The sequence below is a fragment of the Sander vitreus genome, chromosome 3, assembly GCF_031162955.1.
Source record: "Sander vitreus isolate 19-12246 chromosome 3, sanVit1, whole genome shotgun sequence".
NCBI classification, from domain to species: Eukaryota; Metazoa; Chordata; class Actinopteri; order Perciformes; family Percidae; genus Sander; species Sander vitreus.
In genome coordinates, this window is record NC_135857.1 from 11,024,118 (window position 1) to 11,051,845 (window position 27,728).

Sequence of the window (27,728 nt, forward strand, 5' to 3'; positions counted from 1 at the left end):
ACTGGTTGAAGGACTATCCAATTGCATACAGAGTCATTTGAACTATGCCTGTTGATCACGCCTCGAAAATACAGAGCAGACTCCCCAGACTAATGTTCAATCTTAAAAGATTGAGCTTGGTCTGGTGCTAGCCAGACTAGTAAAAAGCTACTCCATGAAGAACAGCTGTGTAGCTTGAATTTGTGTTGTTGGTTACAATGGATTCACTTTACTGTCCAACTACGTATATGTCCAGTACTGTATACCTTTTGACCTATTTGGGGCAGCAGAAAAAAGGTGTGCACACAACACTGACTTAGCCAACAGTTGCTATATTTTCACATCCAGCAGAAACAGAGCAACATCATGATTCATTTGGACTCGTGTTTCTGGCTATAGCTGGCAAATGTAGGTCCAATATTTCACTCTCTGTTTGCTCTGTCTTTGGTCTCCACCAACTCCTGAGGGAAATATCTGACTAAATCTTAACTACGTTCAACAGTAGGTGCTAACTTATGTTATGAGATGTTAGGAGAGCTGCAAGAGTGAACCAAAACAGGAAAGCTGCAGGCCAAAAAAACAAAGCGATTAGCTGAAAGTATTAAGCTCCATCGAGCTGAGGTGAACTGCAAAGGTGAGTGGTAATTATCTGAGGCTTTCCCGCCACGAATGACACCTTTTATATACATGTGACTAATTGCTAATGTAAAAATAAGGTTTACAGGCGCATGAAATACATATCATTATTACAATATATGGCTAAAGACATTTCTTGCATGGGATTTTCAGAGCTTCAATAATACCACAGTACAAGCTGAAATAATTAGTTGGAAGATTGATTACTTGACTTAGAGAAACTTAATCAAGAAGAACAATTGTAATAATCCATTAATCGTTTATCCTGTTTTTCAAACAAAAACTACCAAAGATTCACACACTTCAGCTTCTCGATGTGAATATTTTTCTGGTCTTCTTCTATGAACGTAAACTGAATATCTTTGGGTTTTGGATTGTCGGTCAGACAAAACGAGCAAGTCAAATATGTCAGCATTGGCGTTGGGAAGTTGTGTTGTCTGATATTTTATTGCCCGAATGATTAATCAGGCATCAGCAGATTAATCTCTAATAAAAAATAATCATTAGTTGGCGCCCTAATATGTAGATATATTTTAATTAAAATATGCCTAAACAATACTGTACTACTGCCTAATGAATACTAGATGCTGTGCCTCTTCTATGCTCTTATGTAAGCAGTCAGCTAGTTATGAAACTTCCTTGTATAAACTACATTGAGAGTCTCAGAAGTGAAGGGTTTCCCTCCTCAGCAGGTGCTTTGGCTCTCAAAAGTGCATCAGTGTCATTGTTTCCCTTTGAGGAGAGACTTCCAAAGAGCTCTCAAATTATATTGGGCGATGATGTTTCATGTTGAAACTGCCCTGAGACCTTGGGTAATGATCACGATGCTAAGTGCAAAGTGAAGGGAATAACAAACTCCCCATGCTTTAAACAGGGGCTGAATAGAGTTGGTTAGCTCGACAGATGCGGCGAGGACTTGATAAAGAAGGCAGGTCAAAACATCAAAAGGTCTACCAATCAAATCAACCAAAGCTGTTTATGCAAAAGAGTGCTTAGGGATGAGAGCTGACCCAAATGAAAAGCTGAGTAAAAACTCTGAGAGACGGCTAACCTAGTTTGACGACATTAAAAGAAAATTCAGCCAATCTATACTGGCATTAGTATACAGATTCCCAGCTACTTTTGATTTGGAGTTTCAGGCATCCGACCCTCTCCACCTCCACACTGTGATTTAATTCATTATGTATGTTTGAATGCCTCTCCCTTTCTTTTCTTTTTTGAAAATGTGAGTTTGATGCATCCATCCATGACCAGCAGCAGCCCATTTTTAGAGTTCCTAGCTTGTTAGGAGCCCTCATGAGCACTCTTCACACTTTCCTGTCTTTGCGAGTGCTCTGTGGAGTGTAAAGCTACTTTATAAATCAACTTGTATGAATCATTTTGAAACTCGCTTTTCTTTTACTCAATTAAGGAGAAAGCCCACAAAAGGGGCACTATTTTCTACCACCCTGCTCCGCCTCTCCTTATCTGTTTCATTTTCTCCTTGTGTCTCCTTTGTCTTCCTCCATCCCCTTTCTCATTCTCACCCCCCTCTTCCTTTCTCACCCCATGTCTCACGTTTGTGTCCCTGCACTCTGTATCCTCACTGTCTCTGTCTCACATGTATCCCCACAGCTCTGAAGGACAGCCGGTTCCAGCTGGTGAATTTCTCTGACAACGAACTGCGGGTGTCTCTGTCCAATGTGTCACTCTCCGATGAGGGACGCTATGTGTGCCAGCTCTACACAGATCCTCCTCAGGAAGCCTACGCAGACATCACTGTCCTGGGTAGGTGTGAGGGTGCATGTGTGAACTTCCCACTCACTCATCACACCCCTTCTCACACATATTTTTATTGTATTTCGCTCTGTTATAGATAGTGAATATGAAATAATAGTAATCTTTGATCCTGTTATCTTTAGTAACTGAAACAAAATGTCAGCCAATTAGGCTCTCGCAGTGCTCAACAGCATAACGAAAAGGAGCAGATGCTGAAACTGATGGCTCAGGCCATGGTGGTTTTGGCAGCTGTGTTGACTCTGTGAATCCCGGTGAATGTTGACTTGGATGCTCCAAATGATTCCCTATTGAGAGTCAGCTGTGCCACACTTTGATGCTTTGCAGTGAAATTACTCTAGTTAAGCTTTATTATACATGCAGACATCCTGGGGGATTGAAAGGAATTAAAAGCACTTTAAAAGTAATTACGCTAGTTGTACAATTGAAGCCTAGCTGCAGTATTTTCTGAACCAAGGGTTGCATTGAAGAGTCCTTGAAATGAACACCCTGCTGACTTTTTGTTTTCAAGTAACGAGTTCAGCAAGTTTGTTGCGATGACTAATGCAAGGGACAACTGTGCCTTATTCTATCTTGTGTACATCTTTCACCCATGCAACCATAGGATGTAATCACATATACAGTACTTACATAACTTTGGCATAGAATGTCGGGTAACACTTTATAATAAGGGTACGAAACATATGCTACGTATAGCTGATGAATGACTTGTGATGACTTAATTAATGTTTCATGAATTCCTTTAGCTCATAAGAAAGTGACTGTAACTTCATGTGATTAGAGGTCTGTCGGTCCACCACTTTGATCAGAACGGAAATAATTCAACAACTGTTTGATGGATTACCATTACCTTGCACATACTTTCATGGTTGTCGGATGATAAATCCTACAGACTTTGCTGATCATCTGACTTTTCCTCTAGCACCACCATCTGGTTGACATTTATGTTTTTTTAGTGAAATGTCTTGATGACTATTGCATCGATTGCCATGAAATTTGGTGCAGATATTCATGTCCCCCTCAGGATAAATTGTAATCACTTTGGTGGTCCCCTGACTTTATCTAGTGCCATCAGGTCAACATTTTCTGTCAAATACTTTACTACATGAACAAATACCTGCAAAACTAATAACATTCCCATCAACCTCAGCTGTACTTTCTGCATGCTAACATGCTAAACTAAGATGGTGAACATGGCATCTGTTCTACCAGCTTACAGAATAACTTAAATCTTCAATCCAACTAAATGTTAGAGTTAGTTAAGAGTTAGTAAATTAAATGCACAGTCACTTTTTTACGCTTTGAATTGATCCTAGTCCCATAGAAAATGACATCTTGTTCAGTCTCTCAGCAGAACAGTACTCAAAGAAACATAAGAGTTCTTTTTCATCAAACTAGTAGTCAGATGCAAAGAACTACACATTGTTGCAAGAGCCTGTCACTCTAGCTTTGACAACATTCAGCAGGTGCCAATTGACAAGTCAGGAGAAAATCAACAGACATTAAAAGCTAAGAGAAATGATTAAATAAGATGTTCATCTTTACTTTACCATCACTTCACAAACTGACCCATTAGATCACAATGTGGTATGATTGACCTGGACCTGTTTCCTTTCATGTGAAGTAATGTTGTGATACTGATTTTGACATTTGATGTGACATCATGACTTTGCGTAAACATACACGCCACTTTCTAAAGCCAAGTGACGTGTTATCTGTACGCATTTTGAGCTATCCGCGTGTATGTCTACGCCGCGTGTGTACGTTGCATTTTGTATGTCTACGCCGTATACAGCGAACGGGTTGGGTTTAGGAAAACAATAACGGGCTGCGGGACAATGGCACAGTTGGGTTTAGGAAAAGAAGAAAGCGACGGTTGGGTTTAGGAAACGTGACACGCGGGACACGATCCCCAGTCTCCTGGGTGAAAGTCCTGTGTTGTTTGACCCATCCACCACCCCAACCAACCTCCTTATGCGGATTTTCGGGCTTTCATACTACTCGCTACTGCGTAAATTGACACGCAATCGCAAGGTAATATAATTCAATGGAGGCCAAACAGCGTTGATAAACACGCTAAAAATTATTATGCGTCTTGATACCACGCCAAAATGGCATACGAATTGGCGTGTCATAGATACGCCACTTCTTGAGATCAGTCTGGATTTTTCATATGAATTGTACATTCACTAAAAGTTGAGTATGAACAGGTATTTCATCATGTCCTAATGGTGAAGAACACCAGGTCAAACGTTTTTGCACGCTCATTATTAAGCGTTACCACATGTGTGTGTGTACAAATGTTGGTATGCTGGTGTGTTTCTAACTGTTGCCGTGGGTCAGTCCCGCCAGGCAACCCAATCATCGAGAGCCGTGAGGATGTGGTCAGCGAGGGGAACGAGACGGAGCTCACCTGCACAGCCATGGGCAGCAAGCCAGCTGCCTCCATCAGATGGATGAAAGGGGAGGAAGAACTGACAGGTCAGTAGAATAACAGCCTCCCCGAGTTTGCTTCACATGCTCCAGACCTGTCCACTTCCCTACATATCTCGGTCTCTCAGGGCGATTCCACCGTGATCAAAATGTAGCTCTCCTCTAAATCATTAATGTGTGTTGTACTGATTATGTTACTGGCATATATAGGAAGTGCCACAGAAAATAATCATGCTGGCATATACTGCTTATTTTCTCTCACTCTACACCCATGTGTAAAATCCCCAGTCCATGTGTTTGGGCTGCTTGCTCAGCTACAGTATGAAATCATCAAAACCAGGCATTCACAACTGCAAGAGCTGCAATCCAAGCTCGTGTTATGTTTCATAATACATTGGACAAACCATTTGCCTTAGAGGCACTCATTTTTTTTCATTTTTGGATTTAAAATTGCTTGATTATTCTCTGTGAACATTTAGTTACACCTTGACTGCTGATTGAATTCTATGTTTTTTTAAGAGCACCCTACATCTTTTCTACTTACTTTGAACTATCGATACCTGGCAAAGATGGTGATGAACTCATTTCTGCACATTTCGTCTTCAGAGACAACAGGATGGTTAGATCGGTGAATTGCCACCGACATGCTGCGCGGGGCTAATCCATAGTGGCAGTGGATACATAAAGAGAGCCAGAGAGTCACGCTATCCTGTACCCCAGGAAACACAAATCACTGCTCATTATGGACGTGCTAAACAATTCATTAGCTCGAGCACGCGTTGAGATTTAAAAGGCACACATTACACTGGCTTTAAAGAATCTCTGTGATCATGTTTTTCTTACGTCCGTGTGCAGGCATGACAGCCATAATGGCAGAAAGAAATCTGCTGGCTGATTTAAACACACTTTCAATTTGTCCGAATTGGTTTTGCAACCATTTATCATGCTGGCAGGAAGGGGACTGATGGGCTCTGGCCTGAGAGAGACTCCACACACAAGGTGGCAAAATGCTTGTTAGCATAAATGACAGCTGCAATATTATTTAAATGTAGTGAAGCCCAGTGCTCGGCTGCAACTGCTGCTGGAGTACAGGAGATTCGTTAAAATGTGTATGTGATCCTGTGAAACTGCAAGCAGAACATTTCATCAGAATGTTGCCATTTCAAATTCAGGAATCACCCTCTCTCTTAAAAAAAAAATCAAATACAAGCTGTAACCCTTTTTGCTCTTATTATTACTCTTTGAATATTATAAGAGCTTGAGCATAGTTTTATTCTTGACCTTGGGGATATTTGCGAAATACATTTTCTAAACTCAAGGATCACTAACTCACTTTTTTTCTGAGCTTTTGTCAGTATCTCACACTCTTCTTCAGTGAATCCAACTTCCTCACATCCAACTTTTAGTAAAATACAGGGTTCATACGCATTTTAACCAATAGTTTTCCATGACTTTTTCATGACTTTTTGGCAAATTTCTGTCAGTCGACATTATACAGTAAGAATAAAAATCTGTGTTAAAGTTTACCCTCAGAGGTTTAACAATAAAATTAATGATAATTTATGTTGTTCATAGTGGGATTCGTAATATCTTTCCCCGAATAGAACATTGAGGTTAAGACGATATGAAATACATTTATTAATCACCTATTATTATGCTGTGTTAAAAAAAAAAAATCCATGACTTTTCCAAAACTTTCAGGGTGAAATATGAAAAGGAAACTTTCTTTCTTTTTATGTTTCCAAAATCTTTCCAGGCCTGGAATTTGCATTTTTCAAATTCCATAACTTTTTCAGGTTTTTTCAAAACGTATGAACCCTGAAAATAGCTGTCAGGTTTTTTTTTTTTTAAAGTAACATTGGTACCACCATATGAAGACGAGGTGTGACTCGAACATCTCACATTTACCAACAAAACGAACAGTCAAAGAACATTTCAGACCGTCCTGCCAACCTGTAAACATTTTACCATCAATGTACGCTGTAACGTTTTTTGACTCTAAAGTCGCTGAAAGCTGCTGCTGTTTCAATCCTACGCTCGTTTTGTAAGTGCAATGATAAGTTAAAGTCCAATAAGTAACCTTACTTCATCAAACCGTATGAATGTGTGTCCCAGGCCAGGTTAGGAAATTAACTAACAATGTAAAGATCAACAAGCCACTGACAGATATGTCCAAATTTGATTCATTCAATAAAATATAATTTTTTGTCTTAAATCCACCAGCCATTTTCATATTATACCAACAGTTGCAGCATCCTGAGCCTTTTTGGTAAGGTTACTAGGAAAACTCAGCCCAGAGTAGTTTTATTTTCCCCAAAATAAGTTTTATTTTTGAAGAAGTATACCCAAAAGACATCGCGACTTTTATCGCAATTTTTTACAAAAGCTCCCGCAAAATCAAGCATTTTCGGCCGCAACAATCTCAAAAAAGGCCGCGAAATCCTGGAGGGACTGATTAGTAAACAACCAGTTTTGACCCAACATCTGTTGTACTCATCAGCAATATTATGTCCGGATTTTGCAGGACGGGAACATTGTATCGATAAATTACAGCACCCTGTCCCATACTGTGTGTCAGTTCAGATGCTCTCCACATACTGTAGTTTTTTTAAGTTCCTATGGCTTAGGAGCAGCGCCTACTGTATAATGGCAGGGAAAACCCTGAAGAAAAAATTCAGTTACTCTAACTAGTTACAATTTAATTTATTTAGTAATTTCATTACGTAACGCCGTTACATGTTACTAGTTACTCCCCAACGCTGATTGTCTTAATGTTTAAGCCAGTTTCAAACAGCTTGATCAGTGGCTGCTTTTCAGTGTGTTGATAGGCAGAAGACTGGGGTTAGAAACTGACTGAAAGGAAATGTCACCCTGAGAAGCGGCTACGCTTGATTGCTCCGGGATTGATCAGTTCACACAAGAGCCTTTGATTTGACATCTCTGCTGCAACAATCACATCTCCTTTGCATTCAGATTTGAGTCCTTCCACAACCTGATCCGCAGTTGTTTTCCTCATCAGGGCTTGGATGACACTGGTAATTGACAAGCGTTGGTTGGTCTGTACAATTACAATGGCTCCATCTGTATTAGTCTGATCGTCAAACATGACTCAGGACTTTCAGAAGTTTTTTTTTTTTTAAACTGTTTTTCATGAATCATGACCAAAAATAATTGACACAAGGAGTCAAATCAAGAACTCTTTTTTTAATGACAGTCCTGAGATGAGTGCAAGCAAAGCTATTTTCCTGATCTTGAAATGTGCTCTGCCTGTCCCTTTGGTATTTTGCATGGTGCAGAAGTCAAATGAGAGGCACAACTTGACTGTAATGCCTTCTCATGCAGACAAGGTAGTACAAGACAGGATGTTGGTAAAGAAATGTCTCTATGAGACTGTATGCAAGTAGCTCTGTTTTTTGCAGAAAATCAGCAGTGTTGGTAGTCTTGTCCATTGAGGGGACTGCAGCCATGACATGAAACATAACCGCACAAACATAAATTAAACAAGTCACACATGTACGTTTTCTGCCCTAGTCTTGCATTGCCAGACCCATCTCCACAGGCTGCGGAGAAGGGTCTGGCTAGTCCATACAGCATTCCGGGATGGGAGAAAAACGTGCTCTGGTTTATTGGCATTTCTTTAAACCAATCAGAATCGTCTTGGGCAGCGCTAAGTGCCGGACTCAATGACGGTACCTCTGCAAAATAGCTTCGGGAAGGAACTTGTTTTGGTGGGACATGTGTACGTTCAAAATTTGATTTAGTTGGGGCGCCTGGATAGCTCTCATGTCATTCCCCCCCTCTCTCCCCTTTCACATCTTCAGCTGTCCTATATAATAAAAGGCCTAAAATGGCCAAAAAGTTGTTTTAGTCGTGCAACAGAAAACTCTGACTTGAAAGATCTAGCTAGCTGTCTGGATTTACCCTGCAGAGATCTGAGGAGCAGTTAACCATAGTCCTCAGAAATCAACCGGAGTTTAGAACGCTAACACAAAGAAAGAGGAAGGTGACGGACATCCAGCCGATAATGAGGGACATCCGGCAGAATTTCCGGCGGCACCTGAACAATCCCGGAAATGAAACATCGTCGATATATAGACTACTTCTGCCCTGACTCTGCAGCGAGCTAAACACACTTCCAATAAAGGCTGGCCTCAGGAAAAGTGAACTGAGTGCATCACTATCAGCTTTGAATATCCGTTTGATTATTTCAGGTGTGATTTGTCAGGCTGTCCTCGACTAAAGAAATTCGTAGTCGACTAACACTCGTATGATTTTGTCGGCTAATCGATTAGTTGATTTAATTGACAAATCTGAGTTTCCCCACAAAGAATCAGGCAAAAGCACCACTTTAAATCTTGCGTTTTCCAGACGTGCTCATAATAAGTCATTCAGCATGAAAAAAGCATAAAAAATGACTAATTGACTAAAGAAATCTTAGCCGACTAAGACCAAAACAACCTATTAGTCGACTAATCGACTAAGAGGGGGCAGCCCTAGAGATTTGCCATATTGTGATTATATTATATATATATATATATATAGCGATATTGGAAAATATCCATATAAGTGTTGTGATAATTATTTCAACATTTTGTCCAACCCTACCACGTTTGCCCTACAGTATACCATCTTTTCCTGAGCCTTCTGCTGCATTACTGCATTTCTGTAATGCAGCACTGTGATTGGTATGAGACAATTATCGTGACTGTCTGAGAGGATAATGACTCACCACGCCCCTCTAATTCATACTCCACTTCACCCAACTCTTTGGCGCAGGTGTACATGGAAACGCCCTCACTGACCTTACAAATGTGACCTATCAGTCCTTGTTATTGCACGACGACAATAGAGCCCTTAATGCAAAATGTGTGTCGTTATTTGGCGAGGAACAAGACGACATTGTTCTGTGAGCATTACCGCTGATCACCGCACTCCACTTTAACTAAAGATGGTTGGAATTAACTCATTTGCTGTGTGTCACGTAAATGCTCTCTGGGCTTTTTAGAGTGAAGTTAAATCACTTAGATGTAGGCTATAGTTAACTGTTTCCAGGGGGCAAATAAATGTATACCATAAGATACAGCCTATGTTTAGACCTACAGTACATTGTTTGTTCTACATCCTATAATTATTAATTTATACTTCAACTGTTTGCCAGTCGGTACTTTTTACCATCGGATTAATTCTGAAGCAAAATGGCAAGATAATCACAGTTTCTAAATAAAACTCAATAATTTTTTCCCATCAAACCTTTTACTCCTGTTATCATTATGCTACTTCTTCTTGAACGGTGAGTGTGCCTGTTCTATCACTGCAGTTGTGTGGTCAAATGTAATATTCTCATTCGCATTGACCACTTACCTATTGTCGTATATTTATTTTATGTAGGCAGGTTTTGGATGGGTGGGTGTGTGTTACACGGGGTTAATATCCATCAAGAGGCCACATATGTGTGTATTGGTGATCATCAACTGTGGAACAACAGTGTTTTGCCCTCCCTGAGTCCAGTCGGGCTCCCCTGTGACAAGGCTGAAATGGAAGTGTGCTGCAGGTCAGAGTGGGGCTGTAATTATTTCCTCACTTCATTAAGTGCAAGTAAACCATCAGACTCAGCACTGCAGCTAATGTGATGCCCCTGTGGCATTGTAATGCTCTCTAAATGAATGCCCCTCTGACAGCCTAGGGCCTAGTGGGCAGCAGATTACTGCAGGGTTAGCCCCAACAAAGCTCAACCCTCAAGCTGCAGAGACATTCATTATCAGGCGTATATGACCCAGCCACTCCTCACTGCTCTCATCAGAATCGAAGACCTCGGGCCCGTCTGAATCCTCTGGTCTCGTTTAGGCGCCGCATCACTGAATCATAAATTAAATGTAAATTCAAAATCATCTGAAAGCCCTCCGCTTTGGCAGGTGATGTGCTCTTAATAGCTTGGACTATTAGGGATGCACCGATTGTGAAATTCTAAAAAATAAAAATTTAAAATAACATAATGGCCGATGCCCGGTGTTTGTTGTTGTTGTTGTTGTTGTTGTTGACCCCATAGGGCTGGGCGATAGGGAGAAAATCAGATATCATGATATTTTTGACCAAATACCTCGATATCGCAGCGATATTCTAGGGTTGACAATTGGTGCTGTAACAAAACATCTTCACACTTAGATTTTAGATAAATATTTATCAGTAATGTGGACATAATGTCTAAGTGGGAAAAGGCAAATAACAGAACAGCTAGAACAGTCTGGTAAGTTCAGAAAAGAAATCACTTTACTGTAATGCAGCCTATAAAACCAGGAAAAGACAACACTTATGTCATATCACGATATTATGATATCCAAAATCTAAGACTCAAATCACAATCACAATCATAATATTGATATATTGCCCAGCCCTAATACCCCATATTGTGCCAGGGAAATAAAGAAATCTTCATAATAAAAAATAACTGAACTGTTTGAAAGCCATTAAGCATTTCATATTTGACACATTCAAATCATACAAATTTATGAAACAACCTTTAATATCACATTATTTCACCTGCCTTGATAAACCTACTTTACAACTATCAACTAACACTTTGGTATTGGTGTTCTCTACCGCTCCAGAAAATGCTTCTCCCTTAATGTTAGAAAGAAATTGGTTATCTTACCAATTATGGACTATGCTGATGTTGTATATCAGGTTGCACCCAGCACTAATCTGCTCCCTCTCAATGTTGTTTACAACAGAATCTGTAGATTTGTTATTGGATGTCCTTTCACAACTCATCATTGTATTATGTATGAAAAACTTGCTCTACCATCACCCTCAATAAGAAGACATCAGCAGTGGTTGCAGTTTATCTATAAATGTATACATTTCAATAACCCTAGTTATCTAAAACAGCTTATGGTACCCTATTCCTCTACCTACCACTTGAGACACTCTACACAACTTTTTTTTTTCTGTCCCTGTTGTATCTTTCGCTACAGCTAAGAAAGCCTTTAGGTTTAAAGCCCCCTCAGATTGGAATAATCTACCTGTAAACATTTGATCCAGTCTATCTCTTCACTCCTTAAAAATGCCCCGTTTTCCTATTACAGTACCAACAGTACCTGTCCATAATCCTCTACAACACAATGATAACACCCCAGCTAATATTATTATTATTATCCAGTTTCATTCTTGCTCTGCCTCAAACTTGATTATGACTGACTGATTATGATGTTTGTTTGTTTGTTTGTTTTGGTTAACTGTTGTGTCTAATAATGATTGTACTGTTTATTTATTTATTGTTAAGGACCCCCTCGAAAACGAGGTGCTGCATCTCAAGGGGTTTCTCCTAATAAAAGACATTTACTATAAAGACAACTACCTATACCTATACTAACTACAACTACTATAGATACCGTAAGCTTATCTGCCTTATTACAGCTCAGTCCATTTCTCTTCTTATCCAAGATGTGAGACGCAGAGCTAAGCAGCGGCTCACTGTCCTGGTGCTGGTGCATGGAGCGTAGGTATTTGCGTGCCATTTGTGCCAGTGCTAAACAGAGGTGTATATTTCTCAAAATCTCTCCAATATCCAGGTGCAGTCGCATTTCTGCACTCTTACATCATGCCAGTGTCAGAGTCGTGCCAAGCCAGTGGCTTCTTCTTTGAATCAACAGCTGGCTATGCCAGCTATACTGTTGTCCGAGTCTGAAAAATAGATGCGACACAACAGAAACATTGGCAACTGCCATGGTGAATGTTATCTTATTTATTATTTGCAAACGGGGTTCAAAAATAACTTTATCATCCACCAGTCAAATGGCAAGAGAATCTTCAAATTTTACCAGCCCCTCAATAGATTACAATAGTTTTTTGGCTGGTGAGTGAAGCAAATTTTCCAGCTACTTGCATATTTTACCAGCATTTGGCTGGTGGATGGTGCCAATCTTGGAACCCTGTTTGCAAATACACTAAGTATAGCTTTTTCCGATGGTAGTCAACGAGGCAAATGTCAATGTTCGGCCGATAAATTGGTGCATCCAAAATGACCACCTGCTCATTATGGTCACTGCAGGTCGGTGCAGCTGCAGGATTTGAGATTTTTTTTGAGCTGTTAAGCTGTAAAACCTTTTTCCCCCTCTCGTTTTTGTGTTTTTCTAGGTGATACTACAGTTGAAGAGATGTACGACAGGATGTTTACTGTCACCAGCCGAGTAAGATTCTCTGTCACTAAAGAGGATGATGGAGTGCCAGTGGACTGCATCATTGACCACCCTGCTGTAAAGGACCTCCTGGCTCAAAGACACTTGGAAGTGCTATGTGAGTGACCTAAAGCTGTACTTTTTCGAGACTAGAACGATACTAAGGCCCCATAGACAGTGCTACAGACTTTCTCTTTCTTGCTTGGGCTAGTTGGAGACTTAAAGTTATGCTTTTTGGCTTTTCCCCTTTCCTTTATTGTGCTATATATCTTTTTTGTGCATGTAATAGGTTTACAAAGTGAAAAAGCCCAAAGTCCACCCCAAAGGGACTTACCCTTTCCAACAGAAAACACTGTTCACAAACTGCTCCAAACAGCTCTATTGTAGTCCAGCCTTTACTTCTGTGACGAACGTGCGTCACTTTGTAACACACGTTATAATGCTCGCCTAGCTGCTAGCGTGGCACTCCCTCATACTCTGCTTCTGACTGGCTTGTGGTGCTGATCTAGCTACTGCGCATGTGCGACTCCCAACAAAGATGGAACATAAGTGTGATGCTTCACTCTGTAGCTAAAACAGAGAGCTCAACGCACAGGGTGAAAAAAGGAGCTGCAGCAATGTGCAGTACAACAAAAATATGGCGTTTTTTGAAAATTAAACTATGTAAACCTATTCTGATATAACCTCTAAATACAATTATGAACCTGAAAATGAGCATAATGAGCACTTTAACTACTTATTGGTGGAGCTCTGGCATTTGATATCATATGCCTATTTCAAACACTGATATTCAAATGGTACCACCCACTAACAATAACGATCCCAGTTTTTTAAAGTTAAAAAACAATAACAATATTCAGAAATGTTTACAGTCAAACAGTCAAATTTGGGAAACTTATATATCTTATATAACTTATTATAAAATAATTACAGACAGAAGAAACTACACAGCTGACATCTCAAAAAGCAGGCAACACAGACAGGGTCCTTTGACAATCACTAGCACAATTATGCTGCTTGGAGAGAGTCGAAATATTTGGCGAAATCAACCTTTCAACTCTAAGAAAACATACAAGCTAGTTTTGAGCAGAAAGGCGTTCAAGTTCCTCTTTTAGTCCGTCATCTAGGTTTGTCTTGAGGACAAAATCTGTTTGTGATTTAAATGAATCATTTCAAACACTTGTCTCTGAGTCCGACCAAAGTTAAAAATGGAAGGCAGCCACCTGGCTATTATGGCTAACTGCATAGGGATCAACATTCTCTCTACAATGGTGGCAAGTGCAAAGTTAGCATGACCCATAGAGTCACAATTGCCACATTTATGGGAAACACGCTCGCTGCTGCCTCGTAAGCTAACGTTAGCTTGCAAATTCCACCCAACATGCCTTTATCATACACTGGTTACAGAAAATTAGCCGAACAGCAATGTGCTTTCCTGTGATGACAAGAGTGTGTGAATGAAACATTAAGTTGTTACATTTTACTTATTTAGAGGCTGGTTAGTAAGCTTAAGATAGTTGCTTGCTAGGGGGCTAATTGTTTAGCGGTGCAGAGAGAGAGAGTTCTATTACGGTCTTTACATTAAATTAGTTTATTGACGTTAGTTTATTTTGTAATGTGTAGGTATGTAGAGATCTTTTAAAAGACATGTTAATGTTGAAATAAATATACCTACACAAATAGTTATGTATATCTCGTATGTTTGCCATCTTATGGCCATAATGTGCAAAAATAGATATTCCAATCATTCAGACCTATGTGTTTTTTAGAAGGAACATTCAAACGTCATTTTAGGCCAGTTTTGACTGGTCTTATGTGTATTGGATTGATCAGATGAGATGGGAGCCTTGTGTGTGCACTCTTACAGTCGTTTGTTTGCTATTCCCAATACCGTTTTCATGCTGAACAGCCAATGAGATGGATTGGCTGTTCAGCCGACGGCCGCCAATGCAGACTGTGCGGGACACACCGCACAAGCTAGGGCGACGGCTGTTCACCATCGGACTAACTTGGACCAACAGCCGCCTTGGTGTGTCAGGGCCTTTAGATGTCATAAGAGACCCAGGGTATCGTCTGACCATCAGATCATAGATTTGCACTGCCTGGCTGTTATCTGTGGATCATGTAGTCCTGGTATTCTAGTCTCACAGCCAACTGGTGCCTTGGCCCAAGAGAGACAGCCACCACAAGGGATAAAAACAACTTTTGCTTAGATGTCAAATGATGTTTAGGTCTTCTTTAAATAGTGCATTGATTGAAGAGGTAATAAAGGCTGCCTTACAGTGTAAAACATCAAAGAAAGGTTAAGGTAGCCTTTTGTAGTCTGTGTCGTATATTCATTTTTTTCAGGTAGACTACTGTTTTGTCTGACCTTTCAAGGAAAAAGAGAAAGCTTGAATGAAACCGCTTGACATTTTGGTAATCTTTGGTTAGCATTGATAAGAAGAAAAAAGAAAAATTCTGTAAGGTACTGCATACTTACTGGATGTCCACTGAGCACATTGGATAATCATTTCATCATCCTCTTTGTTTCACTTTTGGCTGTTAACTTTTGCTTTGGCTGTAGGTATGAGGAAAAAGCCAGTTTTGTTATAACTTAAGACATTGGAGTATTGTAAATATCCAGTCTTTTCTTTCCAGATAAACCAGAAGTGAAGATTGTGGTGACATATCCTGACGGTTTAACCAGAGAGGGTGACAATCTAGATTTGACATGTATCGCAGAAGGAAAACCACAGTGAGTACACTGAGCAGATGGACGCACTTCAACAGTTTCATACTTTCACTGTTTATCCCTTTTCTGCCAGTCTGATCACCCCCTTAACCTTCACATTCCATTGTACCATTTAAATGTTTCCAGTTGTTTGCATGCTGTATAAAGCATATCATTAGACAGGGCCTGCCTGTGGCCCTCCTCAGACAATTTCAGATTTGACCTTTATTTCAGATTTCTAGCCTGGATAGACAGCGCCTGAGTGATGTGCGTGGTATTTGTGTTCTCCAGTCCCCATCAGATCAACTGGCTGAGAGTAGATGAGGATGTGCCGCCTCACGCCGTGGTCACCGGCTCTGATCTGTACATCGAAAACCTCAACAAGTCCTACAACGGCACCTATCGCTGCGTGGCATCCAATGCTGTGGGAGAGGCCTACGACGACTACATCCTCTATGTATATGGTAGGTATTAGGCTTCATTGCACTTGATGTTTAAATTGCCTTCATCACTCTTTTACACTCAGTCCCTATTGCTGATATTATAAGGTTTATAGACATAACTACCTACAGCAGCTTTGGCAGTCAGGGGATTGTATTGAACTATAAGAATTTACTACAGTGTTTGTGCAACAAACAGAATCACATTTCAAACGTATATGGGTGTTTGAAATTCTTGAGAGGAACAGGGAGCTTAAAATCAGAGAAGGTGGCTGCAGTTGACAAATCCACAGAGCTCTGAATTCATGTTGAAGATTTGAGCTGCCGCTATACTATTAATTCATGAGTTAAAAACATACAAAGCAGAAAATATAGGATAAAGTGGTTGTTAACTTTGAATTGGCTTGTCAGGAATCCAGGACGTTAATCACAGCCCATGACAATTAATCACAAATTTAAAATACTTGGATTTACTTGTAAACCTGCAGTGTTGAAATAAATAAATGCATGACAAACTGGTTTAAAGAAACAGATTCTTCAGTTATAACATGTATTAAACAAGTGTCCAATAACACTCTTAATTTGTTGAGGCATCCATATAAATTGCAGACATATTTAGCAGTAACCAACAACTGTTACAAAGTAATGTCTGCTACAAAGTCACAAATAGCTTACCTGTAAAAATGTTTTGCATAGTAACGTCAACTCAAATGAATGCAGCAATAAGTAGGCCTATTTTAGAAATAGAATGCCATTATGTATGTGAAGACACAGAGGGAGCAGTCTCTACATTCGTGGTTAAAGATAATTACTTCAAACAGTGCATCTCTGCAACATTCCTCCTGTCAACCAATCATACAGTCTAGTTTTCTTTCAACCAGTTGCTCAGGCAGACTAGCTTGTTCAGATTTTCGGATGATAGAGTTGACCTCTTCTTCTGCAGAATATTGCCTGCGAAAGAGAACAGTCTCTCACATGGCACTGTTGAGGCAGGTGTAGCCAGGTACCTTATTGCAATATGGGCCAGCTTACCGTATGCACTTGCTTGTGACGACCATGTCCAGTGGTCTCCAGTAAGTGCAAAAAAAGTACCTTCTGCCAACTGCCTCACTTTCATAGCTTTTTTCAGCGTCGTACAGTTCATGTATTCTCGTAACAATAGTTCCCCTCGAAGACAGCTTGTATGATGGGTCGCCTGTGGTGATCTGAATGATGTCTTGAAGCCCCCTCCGTCCTGAACTACGTTGATGGGCCTGCAGTCTGTAGCGACCCATTTAGCGATTGCACTAGTTAGCTTTGCTGTTGTCGTTTTGTTGACAAACTTGCCCCGGTTGCACTCCGCCAGTCCTTCCATCTGGAAGCTTTTAATAACAAAAATTGCCCTTAACAGAGTGGGCACCGTCTCCTCTGTCATCGCTTATTCACGGTTGCCGTGCCACACGTGTCACACAAAGTGTAACCATCAGCGCTGAGATAACGGGAAGAGGTTGGGGTCAAACTTGATAAAATGCTTAAAAAAAATAACACTCATTGTTTTAGATTAATTGCATGCGTTAACAGCCCTTTATATATATATATATATATATATATATATATATATATATATATATATATATATATATATATATATATACACACATATATATACACACACACATATATACGTTATATATATATATATATATATACGTATATATGTGTGATGTGTATATATATATATATATATATATATATATATATATATACACACACATATATATATATATATATATATATATACGTATAGAGGAGCTGGTAGGCTGATTGTGTTATGTCTGAACAAAGGCAGGGTAGCTGTTGCCCCCAGTTTCCAGTCTTTATGCTAGGCTAAGCTAAGCACCGGTTGGCTGCAGCTTTATAATTACCGTACAGACATGAGAGTGGTGTCAATCTTCTCATCTAACGCTTGGCCAGAAAGGCCCAAATCTTGAACTATTCCTTTATTAGACAGAAAACACTATCAGCTATTAGGTCTAATATCAGAAATTGAACTCCATAGAGTATTTTTAACATAAAGATGGGATTTGGCTCTGTTGACTTATATTGAAGTGGGTTGAATTTCAATGTGTTTTGCAGCCAACCAGTAAAGGGCAATAAAGGGACCATCTCTCCCAGGACTTGACTTTAAATGCAGCAGGCTGTTTATTCCCCTTGGTTTGAACCTCAAATGCAGCGACCAGTATTAATCTCTCTTCGCTGAAGCTTCTCTTTTACCTTAAACCCGACTGTCAGTCATTTCCCTCGTTTGTTTTCAACACATCACAATCCTCAATACAACAATAAAACACACAAAATAAGGGAGTGAATTTACTTGGCTGCAATCACACAAAATTCGGAAAGATTTAAAACTTGTTTTGCCAACAACTCGACTATTAGGTGTACCAGGCATCTTTGCACTTGAAAATCCCCAAGGGGGAACAGCAGGAGGTAGCATAACTGTTTTGAAATCATGTAACGTGACGTCAGTGAAGTACACACTCCTCGGACCTTAATTTCCTATTTTTGGTGGCTGGCAGGGGTGATGAGGACGAGGGAACAAAATAAATTTGCAGCAGGTGCAGCCATTGCTGGTGAGTTTAGCTTTCTCTCCTTGGAGTGCTACCTCCCTGCTGTTTAGAAGAGCATTTTGTATTGTGTTCCCAAGTTTCAATTTGTTTCTGCCTGTGTGCCAAAAACATTGTCTGTCAGTGACTATACCCAAAAACCAGGAAGGGTGGATCTGTTATATGTATAAAAATGATTTCTGCATCTCCAGTGTGTAATTACGTTAAAATTGATTGATTAAGTGTACTTCCTAATGTGATGCAGGTAATTGGTTGCTTGAAAGGCTTTATGTTAATGTGACATATTCACAACATATTTAACACATTCCCATTGTTTACCATTGGTAAACAGTGTGAGGAATAGTAATGTTTCTTGATGTTAGGGTTAGATTACAGTTTGCTTGTCCTCCAAGCTAACTGACTAAAAGATTGATATCTAGTCTTTTGAATCACAGCAAATCCACGATGCATGAACTGAGTCTCAGAACTTAAATCCCCCCCATCCTCTCAAAACTGCGTGTTCAAGCTTCACTGTGAAAAATGATGACTTGCCGAGAGTTTGACACGAGAAGGCTGTTTTCACATTAATCTGCAGAAGGGGTTACATTTCTTGTTTAGTTTTAGAGCATGGTTTTAAGACCTCACAACTAGTTTGGTGGCCAATCTTGGCCCAGTACGCAACTTAATCAAGATGTGATGGACATTCAAGTGAAGTAGGACTTCTTGGTCCAGGAGTTTAACACGTTTTCAAATGAAAAATATTTGAAGATTCATAGAATCTTTTAGAATCTGGATTTTTTTAATGAATGACGAATAGTGTATAATGTAAAGAAATTTTAACTCCGTAACAAAAAATAAAAAAAAACAACCCCATATCACACACAAATTCCCCTCCAGACATGTTTAAAGACATGTCTGGAGGGGATCTTCAGAATATGATAAATTAGTGCATCTCAGCATTAGGCTACCCTTATACTTTATACCTACAACTGTACATTACACACCTCAAAACATTTCCTGATGGACATCAGAAACAAAAAAAATCTAACTTAAAACTATTACTATAATTCTTTTTATATGTTTTGCATGTTATCCAATCCGTGAGGATGGCTTAGCTGGCTTAGCTGGCACATAGCCATTATTGTCTGGGCCATGCCCATAATTATCTACAGCAGGGGTCTTCAACGTTTTTTAAGCCAAGGACCCCTTAACAGAGAGAGAGAGACGGAGCAGGGACCCCCCTACTACATGTTGTATATAACTGGATTGCATAATAAGCTAGGCCTACAATAACGTGTGGGCAGCCTTTAGAAATACCTTTTTAGTGCATAGAATACTAAGATATTAAAATATTTGTTGGTATGATTTTATGAATCATGTTTTAATGATAAACATACTGTACATGTGGCAGAGTGAATCCTCAGGATGAACTGTACCAGTGGAGGGTTACCTTAGTGACTACCTTTACCTATAGGCCAGTAAGCCTATCATCATTTTTTATATTTGCTAATAATATGTTGGATTCATGTTAACTGAATTGAAATGTCTTTCATGACATTTCAATTTTCTTTTAGCTTTCAAAAAATTAACAATAATTTGGAGGCCCCCCTGCAGTGACTCTGAGGACCCCTTAGGGGCCCCGGACCCCCTGTTGAAGATCTCTGATCTACAGTCAACTTTTTTGCTGATGTTTCAGCCAGGTGTGAGGAGCCATTAGAGCTGCAAAGATTAACTGATTAATCGATTCGTTGTCAACTCTTAAATTAATCGCCAACTATTTTGATAATCGATTAGTCGGTTTGAGTAATTTTTTAAGAGAAAAGTAAAAAATTCTTTGATTCCAGCTTCTTAAATGTGAATAATTTCTAGTTTCTTCTCTCCTCTGTGACAGTAAAGTGAATATCTTTGAGTTGTGGACAAAACAAGACATTTGAGGACGTCATCTTGGGCTTTTGGGAAACACTGATCCACATTCTTCACATGTTTGCATTTGTTTAAACCAATCACAATCCTCTTGGGCGGCACTAAGCTCCAATCGCAGAGACTGTGGCTCTGCCAAATAGTCTCAGGAAGCAACATACAATGTTAAATGAAGTTAACTGTTCACACAATAAAGTAACGTGAGCTATTTTCATTAGCTGGATACATGGTTAAACGTAATTGGCTCTTACCAGCGTATCGTCGTGTGTACTTCGTTCATAGCAAATCCCCACCAATCGGTCTTGAAACGTCCCAGTTAGATAGCAGGCTAAATTCCGTAAACATATTCTTTGTAATTTTTTACATTGATTTACAGAAAGAACCAAGCAGGCCTGCCTTGTTGCACGTTTCAAATTTTCGTTAAAATTTGCCATTTTCAGCGTAAAACGTTAACTCGCTAGATTCGGGGGTTGTTCTTGTGGTTTCCCTTGGCGAAGAGATTTTGACACACAGATAACAGCAGGGGAAAGGCAAAGCCCTCTCTTGTTAGGCTTATCCTGGCAATGTACTGCTGTTTATCCAGACTATGCTAAAAGCATAGACTATAAATAATAACAGAAAAGCTGTGAATATTGTGAATTGTGAGAGCTGCAGGTTTCAGAATAGCGATATTGTTTTGATTATACTCAGTCTGCTTGTTTAGCTCGTGTTGACAGCCATGAACTGTGTGTGAAAAAAAAACCCAGCAATTTAACATTGTTTTTTTTTTTTTGTCTGGCTGGCAAAGGTTTATGGCAGTGACTGAAAAAAATGAAAAATGTGCATTTGTGGAAATAAATGCATTCGTAATAGTTTAAACGTCAACGCCATTCCATCAATTGTGGGGCAAGCAGTGAATAGGATTTTAATGGAGGGATAAGGTCTTGGGCAGAGGTGTCTGAAAACCTGTCAGAGGCAGGAGAAATTAAAGAAGGAAAATAGGGAGTGCTGTGGGTGCAGGACTTATGCAGTTTTATGTAAGAATAAACCTGGAACTGAATTTCTACACCTGGAAACTTGTCTACTGAAGAATAACCATGTAGGGTTTATGAATGTTTTATAAACCTCACTAATCCAAATCTGTCAGGTTCAAAGCATTCAGAGAACACTGGTAGTCCAGTTTTTAGTCATGCAGTTAAAGTAACGTAGAGATTTTTACACAGGCATACGTCTGACATGTGTGACTTTGTCACTGTGACATAGCTTTCCCTGTGACTCTCACAACTCTGCCGCCCCGTGGTTATTCATCATTGTGCTCTGCCAGGCAGATGATGACACCTGCTTGTTCCCAATGGGCCATAATGATCACTTCCAAACAAAAAGGGACAGCGTATGCCGGAAAATGGCTTACCCAAGGGAGACTTATTCAAGCTATCACGACTAAATTTCTAATTGTTGTGCAAAATAAACAGATTGAAACAGATTTACCGTGCTTTCTTTCAGATCGTGTTTTTGGATGAACGTTATGTTATTCTCAAACACAGATCTTTAAAGTTATAATATAATATTCTTATAGTTTTCGCTGAAGTGCCTGTGGGCATTTAAGAGCTCATGAATGATGTGTGTCTAATGCTGTAAAATTCAGCAGCTCCATGCTGCACCCCTAAAACCTGCATGAATGATTGAAAAGCAATGGGATGTAAATGTTCTCTGGTCCAGAATTAAAGACAACTATCCTTTCTACCTAGAGTATATTTGCTATTAGAATTTGTGCTTTTGGCTTTGACGTCTTCAATTAGTAACTTCCTATCCACATATTTTACCAATTTCCATTAAACACAGTTTCTCTGGTGTACAAGCGTTGGAGGCGCTATGACTCCAGCTCGCTATAATGAGACACAAGAGATTGGTCAAAGGTGTTAATAAACGCATATAATTATGTCTGAGACTCCCTCGCCTCTTTTCTGGAGGATTTAATGCCAGGCAAAATCATGTTGTGGTCCATGTGAGAGTTTGTTGGCCCAGACTAATCATGCTTTCTACAGTGGTTAAATTAGTGTGTGTTTCTGCAGCATATTGGTCTTAGCATGAGGAACTATTGAGCTATTTTGGTTTAACTTCTCAGTAGCAAAGCAGGACTTCAATCTGTCCACCACTGTTATCCCGCTCACTAATTTCACAATTTTCTAACAAAATTAGAGTTTCTTCTTTTATCTGGCATTTTTACTGTTTTTTTCAATGTTTTTATTTAAGAGCTCTTGCTCCTGTTAAAGCATCACACACCTGTCAAAAAAACTAATTTTCTCTAACCCATTGCATGCAACAAATAGCTTTATTTTAATGAGTTGTTTTGTTCTTGATAAATATTTGCTTGTAAGAAATATTGATAGAGCCAAGCTGAATTTTCCATCAATTCTCTTTCATACTGCTGCCACCCTCTACTGCTGATAGTTCTTCGGGCTCTTCCTATTTCAAAAAAAGACTAATGACTTTTCACTTTGTGACAGCCCGGACAGGTGTGAGGCCGATGTAAATCCCCATCAAATCAAGTGTATTGTATGTGGCTGGTCGAAAGGCTAAGAAAGACGCTTGTCATTCTGTTCTCCACGTGGGTGTGTCTGCTGTGAACTGTGCCCCCTGGGTGGTGTGTGGTGTGGGAGAGAGCTGACCAGAGAGAGGCCTGTCTCTCTCACAAGTGACCTGGTGCTGTAAGTCACACGCACTGCCTTTTGGCAGGTGAACAATGCTGCTATTACCACCACGATTTAGCCCACGCTTTTGAACTATAGTTCTTCCATGGACAAGAAGTCAAAAATTCACAAGCCACTGGAAATTCGGGCTTCATCTGGGTTTTGACACAGCATGAGCAGACACTGCTCATGGGTCTCCATGTTCTTATGAATGGCTGTTGTGAAACTGTCCTTGTGATTCACACTGATTTCATCAAACGTGCAACATAGTGATGAAAAACTTTCAACACGTCAGCTTGTACATTAGTTTTTCATAATATTAATTTGATTAGCTACTCTACAACAACCTCTTTTACCGACTTTTGCCCCTTGTTTTCGAAGAACCAAACCTCTATAAGACTTATGTAAACGTAACTTTTAAGCAAAAAAGTTAAACAAACAAAAGAAAAGCTAAATCTCGTCCCTGCTGTTGTGTTGGCAGGCAGGTTTAAGCAGGCACGGGTAAACAATTTCTCCTACATTGTTTCACTTTATGGTTCAATTTTCTCATATCAAATTCCTCACTGATACAAATGCTCCCTGAAAATATGGCCTCTCCAAAATACATTCATATTTCAGCCCCCATAATGCTGAGCCCAGAGTCATCCAGCCTGGAAATTGCCCATGGAGAATTCTTGTTCGCCTGGATATTATATGTGCCACATCCTATCCTAGCCTTTGTGAAGACCCTCTTCCCTGAATGGCCAATTTCCTTCTTCCAGACACTGACATTTCAGCTATCAGACTGCCTTCGGTCACAGGGAAAGAAATCTTGCCCACCCCCCTCTTCAAATACTGTCAGAAGACAATCTCTGCCTGATACCCCGATACCCCCCTACCACCATCAACACCACCTCCGCCATACACTCCATCCCCGGCGGCAACATTATGCTGTCCTTGATGTTTTATCATTAGTTTGGGAGTATGTGGTCTCCCGCTGCTGTTTTTTGATGGAGTGCAGACAGTAAAGGCATGGAGACAGCCAGCCAATTTCCCCTGCTGCGACTCTCCCACAGCAAGGGGTCGTGCTATCTTTCCCCTGCACCAGGCATATATTCCCCTGATGAGGAAGCTTTCAGCCCTCCTTAGTACCGTAGCATACCTGAATTGGCCTCCATTTTATCTTTCTGATTATTTTGTTTGGAGGTTAGTGACAGGCCTAATCAGTACAGTGTGGGGCGAAGGATGCTGCTCGGGGCTCTGCTGTGCTGCAGCGGGAGACCACCAGAGTGGTTTAATTTGCAGTTTGACTTAATTATGAGAGACTGTGGAAAATATCAATACCTTTCTATGATTGCCAGGAATTATTATTCATAGTTAATTAGAAAATGTATCAAAAAAAGAAATACAATAGCTTAACATAATATAATATAATATAATACAATCCCAGCCCGGTGAAATAGCTACAAGGCTAGCAGGCACGGCTCTGTGGATGGCAATGACGGTCTGTAGGTTGGTCTGTAGGTCGGTCCACCACTTTGATCCAGACTGAAATACCTTAACAACTGTTGGATGGATGGCCATGACATTTATACAGAAATGAATGGTTCCCAGAGGATATAGGCTAATGATTTCGGGGATTCCCCAGCTTTTGCTCTAGCACCACCTAGACGTTAACATTCCTGGTGTTAAGTGGGCAACTTTTGAATGGATTGGCACAAACCTTTGTTTGCCTCAAAATAAATGGCATTCCCTTCAGCCTTAGCTGCACTTTGCGTTTAGTGCTCAAGCGCAAATGTTAGCATGCTAACACGCTAAGCTAACATGGTGACGATGATAAACATTATACCTGCTAAACAACAGCATGTTAGCATTGACATTGTTAGCATGCTAACGCTAGCATTTAGCTAAACGCAACGCTGTGGTAGCACGGGCCCTTAAGGCCAATTTATGCTTCTGCGTTACATTGATGCCGCGGCTACGTACGTAGGTATGTGGAGATGCGGACCCTACGCCGTAGCGTGACGTGCACCTCTCACAAAATGTAACTACATATCGCGGCGACGCACATGGCTTGGCCCTGGCTTGGTAGCATTTCCCCCTACTCATTTCAGGGTTCCATAAACAACATGAAATCAAGGAGAGGGTTAACTTTTCCTGCTACAGATTTCCCACCGTGGTCAGAAAGCACAGGGGAGACACTTTGTTTCTCTCACTACGCCTCTAGAGTCGGTACTCCAAAGCTAATCTCTGTCACTCTCTCACTCGTTCTACCACACACTCCCCATGCACATACACGCCGGCCCTGCTATTCTATTAAAGAGATGGACGCACACACCAACAGACAAGTAAACTTCAGGCCACTTAGGCAACGGCAAAAGCTCTGCGTGAAGCCTCCACCGAACCATAAATCCCGCTTTAATCCCTAAAAAATTAACTCACCCCAGAAGCTATGTTATGATTTTTTTTATAGCACAGCTCTTCATCTATTTATAATGACTTTTGTCTATTTCTTTACTCTTGACTTCCTTTATTTCTTATACATGTTCTTTTTTTTTTTTACTCTTTTCATCTAGATGCTCCCACTACTATCCCCACACCCACCACCAACCCCGTCAACACGCAAGGTACTGTATGCCCCCACTACTGTCCCTCTCAGCAATCGTGTGTGTGTGTGTGTGTGTGTGTGTGTGTGTGTGTGTGTGAGTTTGCATGCACGCGTGGTCAAGTAAAAAAGAATGAGGGCCTGTACCTAAGGCTAAGGGAGACTGTGGATGGCCAGTTTTAATCAGATAGCGCTGCTGACACTAAGGACAGGCACCGCACGGCTGTCAGATACACCTGTCATAGCCCTTTGCAGTCACATGTTTGATCTGAGAAAACGTAGACACTCTGCTTTGCTGTTCTGCTATCTCATGAGCATCTGCAGCTACATCTCAACCGGCCCATCCATCAAATTATAATGCCCTTTACATCTCCCCTACAAATGCCAGTCACATCTCGTCTTTGCGGGGCCGAAAAACATCGATAACCATTTTCTCAAAGACATATGAAATTAATTAAAGGCAGTTCATTTTGGGTGTTTATAGCAGAGCAACCTTTTGGCATCTATTTTATACTTTGATTAAGCTCTGTTGCAAAAAAATATTTTAAAATTAACAATTAAAAAAAAAAAAGAAAAGAATATTCACTATTATTTCTAAAGCACTGCTAAGGCTAGACAGATGGTGAGGCAACCTTGGGAGTTGACATTTGGATATGCCAGAATGTGACATTTTGATACAAAAACTATCCTTAAAGAATAGGTTTATCAATAGCCGCTTTAGAGATACGGCAACTTTGGCCCTTTTGTCATGGCCACTCTGCATTTCATACAGTCTTAAAAATATGGATTGTCAATACACACATAATAAGTTTGAAACTCAGTGTGAGACTGCATCAAAAGTTCCACTATTCTAATGTGGTAGCTTTTAGATATCATTAATTAATACAAATCAAAATTTGATCTAATAAAATACTTTTCAATAATGTGTTTGTGCATTATGTATTAATTTATTTTTTAAAAATAGGGTCACTGGTCAAATAAATGGCACTGCCTGTGTTCATATTTGTGAGGTCTCATGGGTTGTTTGTTGTTCACTGTGACAGAACTTTTCTCCAGTGCATGTTTTAAATTACCTCATGTTTGAAACTCCTATCCAAGCCACCGTTTTTCCCTCTCTCTCTCTCTCTCTCTCTCTCTCTCTCTCTCTCTCTCTCAAATAAAGTTATAAGCGGTATGCCAGTGATCATCCTGCATGGTTACAGCCTCATTTTTATCTCTCTGACTCTCTCTGGGTGTGGCTCAGGCAAACAGGAAGTGGCTTTTTGCGGAAGTGTGCATTACTCTGCATCTTTTCCCCTAAGCTCCTCTCCTCTGAGTTACACAGATGAAGCCCTCTCCGTGTTTTCTGCTGTAACATTCCAGTAATTTTCGAAAGACAGGCTTGAAAGAGGATTTACGGTGATTTATGCAGTACATGCTGGGAGGATGTAATTGAGCTTTCTCGCAGTTCACTACTCTTCTAAATACCCTGTCAGAGGGGCTATGGTAAGCTGGCTTGCGGCAGATTGCTTTGCACTACCTTAATCAGCATAACAGCACAGTATAGCATTCACCTCAATAAGAAAGTATACAGCACGATTTCTTACTCAGTCATTATAACATGAGTGTGAATTGGCACCTCCACCACCAGCTGCGATTTTCTGCTGTAATCAGGAGCCACGGTACTCCTATAGAGCTCAACAGTGACTGCCCACTTTTTTTCGGCTCTGTCTCCGGAAGTGTTTTTCCCCATTCAATTGTTTCACTGACGTTTCAAAATGACTGACGTTTCACTGACGTTACTTATATATATATATATATATATGAGTTTTAAGTCTGGAAC

The 27,728-nt window shown here is 40.2% G+C and overlaps 1 protein-coding gene across 1 annotated transcript in view; it reads left to right on the forward strand.

Annotated features, from left to right (window-relative positions):
* The window catches only part of cadm1b (cell adhesion molecule 1b), a 179,037-nt gene that overhangs the window by 131,825 nt on the left and 19,484 nt on the right, over nt 1–27,728 (forward strand). Inside the window, exons 4-9 of the mRNA XM_078243378.1 lie at nt 2,230–2,382; nt 4,735–4,872; nt 12,958–13,116; nt 15,639–15,735; nt 16,003–16,175; nt 25,878–25,928. Of these exons, the coding sequence (XP_078099504.1) occupies nt 2,230–2,382; nt 4,735–4,872; nt 12,958–13,116; nt 15,639–15,735; nt 16,003–16,175; nt 25,878–25,928 (771 nt within the window). The remainder of the gene's footprint in view (nt 1–2,229; nt 2,383–4,734; nt 4,873–12,957; nt 13,117–15,638; nt 15,736–16,002; nt 16,176–25,877; nt 25,929–27,728) is intronic.